The sequence below is a fragment of the Manacus vitellinus genome, unplaced genomic scaffold (assembly GCF_001715985.3).
Source record: "Manacus vitellinus isolate BGI_N305 unplaced genomic scaffold, ASM171598v3 scaffold_72_pilon, whole genome shotgun sequence".
NCBI classification, from domain to species: domain Eukaryota; kingdom Metazoa; phylum Chordata; class Aves; order Passeriformes; family Pipridae; genus Manacus; species Manacus vitellinus.
Genome location: NW_021940764.1, coordinates 382,216 through 386,446, shown reverse-complemented (window position 1 = coordinate 386,446; position 4,231 = coordinate 382,216). Strand labels below are relative to the sequence as shown.

General features: G+C 62.0%; 1 protein-coding gene across 1 annotated transcript in view; it reads left to right on the top strand.

Annotated features, from left to right (window-relative positions):
- JUP (junction plakoglobin) overlaps window positions 1-3,926 on the top strand; it is a 7,863-nt gene extending 3,937 nt beyond the window's left edge. Inside the window, exons 7-14 of the mRNA XM_029964507.1 lie at window positions 674-1,012; window positions 1,098-1,253; window positions 1,390-1,509; window positions 1,648-1,798; window positions 1,924-2,045; window positions 2,279-2,318; window positions 2,668-2,833; window positions 3,049-3,926. Coding sequence (XP_029820367.1) covers window positions 674-1,012; window positions 1,098-1,253; window positions 1,390-1,509; window positions 1,648-1,798; window positions 1,924-2,045; window positions 2,279-2,318; window positions 2,668-2,813 — 1,074 coding nt within the window. The 3' untranslated portion in view covers window positions 2,814-2,833; window positions 3,049-3,926. The remainder of the gene's footprint in view (window positions 1-673; window positions 1,013-1,097; window positions 1,254-1,389; window positions 1,510-1,647; window positions 1,799-1,923; window positions 2,046-2,278; window positions 2,319-2,667; window positions 2,834-3,048) is intronic.
- Window positions 3,927-4,231: the final 305 nt, after the last annotated feature.

Sequence of the window (4,231 nt, the reverse complement as noted above, 5' to 3'; positions counted from 1 at the left end):
GCTTTGCTCTGGCCCTGCAGCCCTGGCAGCCTGCCCTGGGCTGGCCGCCTGCCCAGCTCCCACGGGAGCTGCCAGTGGAGCCTCTGCCGAGGTGGTTGTGCCCCGCAGCTGGTTCAGGGGTGACCCCAGCCCTGCTCTGGGACTGCTCTCCCAGCCCTTTGCTGCCTCCTGATGCGTTTCCCCATCTGCTGGGGCCGCTTCACACGGATTAGAGTCTGATGCAGCCTGGAAACTATTTTGGCTGTCATGGAACATCCCCGGCTCTGCTGATTGAGGGGGGAACGTGGTCGTGGCACTTTAACCCCTTCCTGCCCTGCTGCTGGCTGTTGGCCAGCACAGCCGGACTGGGGTCACCCCGGTACTGCACAGGGAGCGCTGACAAAGGCATCGGAAGCACGGTCCCAGCACAGGGAAACTGCTGGAGACATTAAACTCTGAGTGAAGCTGCACATGTCGGAGCAGCTGTGGCTCATGCTGTGCCAGCACCGAGGAGGAGCAGCTCCAGCTGTGGGGGAACAGGAAGGGAGCTGTGTGGGAGTCAGGAACACTGCAGCCCCTCCATTGCTGCCTGCTAGGGGCACACGGGGCTGGATGTGGGGCTGCAGCCCCACCGCTGGCTGAGCCCAGGTCTGGCTGTGGGTGCTGCTCCCACCTCCCATTCTCACTCCCGCAGGAGGGCCTGGACGGTGTCCTCAAGATCCTGGTGAACCAGCTGAGCTCTGACGACGTGAATGTGCTGACCTGTGCCACTGGCACCCTCTCCAACCTGACCTGCAACAACAGCAAGAACAAGACGCTGGTGACACAGTCGAACGGGGTGGAGGCCCTGATCCACACCATCCTGCGGGCGGGCGACAAGGAGGACATCACCGAGCCGGCCGTCTGCGCCCTGCGGCACCTCACCAGCCGGCACCCCGAGGCCGAGATGGCACAGAACTCGGTGCGGCTCAACTACGGCATCCCCGCCATCGTCAAGCTCCTCAACCAGCCCAACCAGTGGCCACTGGTCAAGGTGAGGGGCCGGAGGGGTGTTGAGGGCCAGTGGAAGCCAGTGCCACAGTCAAGACGAATCTCTCCTTCCCCCTCCTCTCTTCCAGGCTACCATAGGCCTGATCCGCAACCTGGCCCTGTGCCCGGCCAACCATGCCCCGCTGCAGGAGGCCGCCGTCATCCCCCGCCTGGTCCAGCTGCTGGTCAAGGCTCACCAGGACGCCCAGCGACACGTAGCCGCTGGCACACAGCAGCCCTACACAGTGAGTGCCCACCCCTCTGCCCTGCACAGCCTGGCACCCCAAAACCCAGTCTGTCCCTGGGGGTACCCTGTGCCCACGCTCCGGGTGGCCGTGCCCTGGCGTGGGGGGCCCTGGCTGAGCACTTATCCCCCGGCAGGACGGAGTGAAGATGGAAGAGATCGTGGAGGGGTGCACGGGGGCCCTGCACATCCTGGCCCGGGACCCCATGAACCGCATGGAGATCTTCCGCCTCAACACCATCCCTCTCTTCGTGCAGGTCAGGGCTGGGGGCATGTGGGGGCTGCGCTGGGCCAACCCCTCCCGGCGGGCACAGGGAGCCGCAGCCCTGGGCCGGTGGCTCTGTGCATCAGGCTCCTCGCCAGCTGCTTCACGTGGTGCTGATCTCTCCCCACAGCTCCTGTACTCGCCCGTGGAGAACATCCAGCGCGTGGCAGCGGGCGTGCTGTGCGAGCTGGCCCAGGACAAGGAGGCGGCGGATGCCATCGATGCCGAGGGGGCCTCGGCCCCCCTGATGGAGCTGCTGCACTCCCGGAATGAGGGGACGGGTAAGTGCCACCGTGCCAGGGGCTGTGCGGGGGGCTCTCTGCCTCCTGGCACTGTCCCAGCTGGGGCTCTTGGGGCTCCAGCGCTGTGTGGCACCAGGAGCTGAGGCTGCTGCCTGTCCCTGCAGCCACCTACGCAGCCGCTGTGCTCTTCCGCATCTCGGAGGACAAGAACCCCGACTACAGGAAGCGCGTCTCCGTGGAGCTCACCAACTCCCTCTTCAAGCACGACCCGGCAGCCTGGGAGGCGGTGAGCATCCCCTTTCCCTGGGAAAAAGAGCCTCTGGGAATGGCCCTGTCCTGCTTCCAGAAGCTCCTGCCAGCACCTCTGACCAGAGCTTGGACGGGAGCAATGGGCAAATGTGGGGAGGTGGGGGGTGGACAGGCTGTGGCCTCAGCTCCTGGGTCACAGCCTGGGACAGGTCTGGGCGCCATGTGACCCCTGAGCACAAATCCCTTCAATTGTGCCACCTTCTTCCGTAGGCTCAAAGCATGATCCCCATCAACGAGCCCTACTCAGACGGTGAGTACAGTGCCAGCCCTCCCCGGGGTCACCATGGGCTATACTCTGGGTGGGCAGTTGTCTCATCTCACCAAACCAGGCTGCTTTTAAAACCTTTCTCTGGTGGCTGCCAGTCAAGTGCCAGCGCAGCCTGCTGGGGAAGCTCAGTGGGATGCTCAGCTCCTCGGGAGCACAAACAGCTGCTGCCCTGGGTGCCTGGGCTGCCCCCCAGGCTGGGGGCTGGGGTGGCAGGTGGCTGTCACGTCCTTTGCAGCACCATGTGCCACACGCTGCCCCGGGTGAGGGTGGCTGAGGTCTGGAGATGTCTCTGGCTGGCGGGAGCTGAGGTTGCCACGTCCCTTCCCTGCAGAGCTGGACCCTGGCTACCGCCCCATGTACTCGGGTGACATCCCCCTGGACCCCATCGACATGCACATGGACATGGATGGGGACTACCCCATGGACGCCTACAGCGACGGCGTCCGGGCGCCCTTCGCTGACCACATGCTCGCCTAACCCGCCCTGCCCCGCACCAGGTACCTGCCGGGGTGGGGGCTCAGCCCTGGGGCAGCGCGGGTGGCTGGGGGAGGCAGGGCTGGCTGGTGGCACCTGGCGTGCCCGGGGTCCCTGGTGCCACCGCGGGGTCCCTGTTGCTGCCGTGAGTTGATGTCCCCATCACCCGTGGGCTCGGGAGCTCTGGCCTTGTCCCAGATCCCCCTCGGTGGGTGACGGGAGCTCCCTGCCGCCGCAGGTGTTCTCTCCATGCAGAAGAGGGTGGCCCCAGAGCTGAGCATTCGCGAGAAGGACTTGGGAGACAGAAGTGCCTGAGAAGACAAAACTTTTCCATTCCCACAAGAGGTTTTGTTTTTCGATTTGTTTTCTTCGCTGTGGGTCTGTGGAGAAGGTCCTTCCTCCTGGGACTGCTTCGAGCACCTACTGCCGCATCCAGCATCCAAGATACTGTTTCTGAAGCTTTAAAACACAAACCCTGCACCGTTAGCGACCTTTCATTGGCAAAATAGTCTTTTCTATGAATATATATTTCTTTTTTATTTTTAATATGGTGCCAACGGCTTTTGCCGTCTTTAAGTTTGTGCTTTCTAACTTCCCCTCAATTTGTTCTGCGTGTTAGTGTTCTAGGAGAGGAATCTAACACGGGAAAACCCTTTGCTTCCTGCAAACTCCGGCTGAATGAGGCCAGTCCAGAGTTTGCCAAAAGCAAAGGGTCCGTGTCCCAGTACCTTCGGTTTGGCTGTTGGGGTGTCTGAGGTTTAATTCTTTCCCATCAGCCGTTGGGAGCTGACTTTGTATCCCTGCCTGTCCTGCCAGTCCCCATAGAGGAGTGACTCCAGCATTAGGAACCGTGTCCTTGTACCGATCTCTGTTGCACATTTTAACCCATTTCCCTTCTCTTTGGTGAGTGGTGTGTTTCCGTCTCCTCCTCCCTTATCTAACGCATTTTTTTAAAGAGGCTCTAGATCTGATGGTGGTTTAACACTCCGGCTGGAAAGGGATGGACAGTTACTGGAGTGTGGGTCAGGAATGGAAAGTTTTATTATTTCTGTAAGTTGTTTTTGTATAGACCAAAGCAAAGAATAAAATAACCCCTGCAGCCCTGTGCTGCCCTGAGCCTGTTCTTCTGTTGGCTGGGGAGGGTCAGTGAGACCCTCGGGGCAGCGGGGGGAAGGCGGCCATCGCCCTCCGTGGGCCTGTGGGGGGTCCCTCCGTGGGGCAGGGTGACCTTGGTGAGCTCGTTCCCACGCTCAGCACCCGCTTTGCCTGGCCCAGGGCCCGGCTGCTGCAGAGCTCGGCAGGACACGGAGCCTCACGTGCCGTGCTCGGCACAGGAGTGAGCTGGGGACGAGGCAGCAGGGGCCGGTCTGGGAAGTGGGGAACATCCTGCCTGAGCTCAGCGCTGTGACTGCAGCCAACCC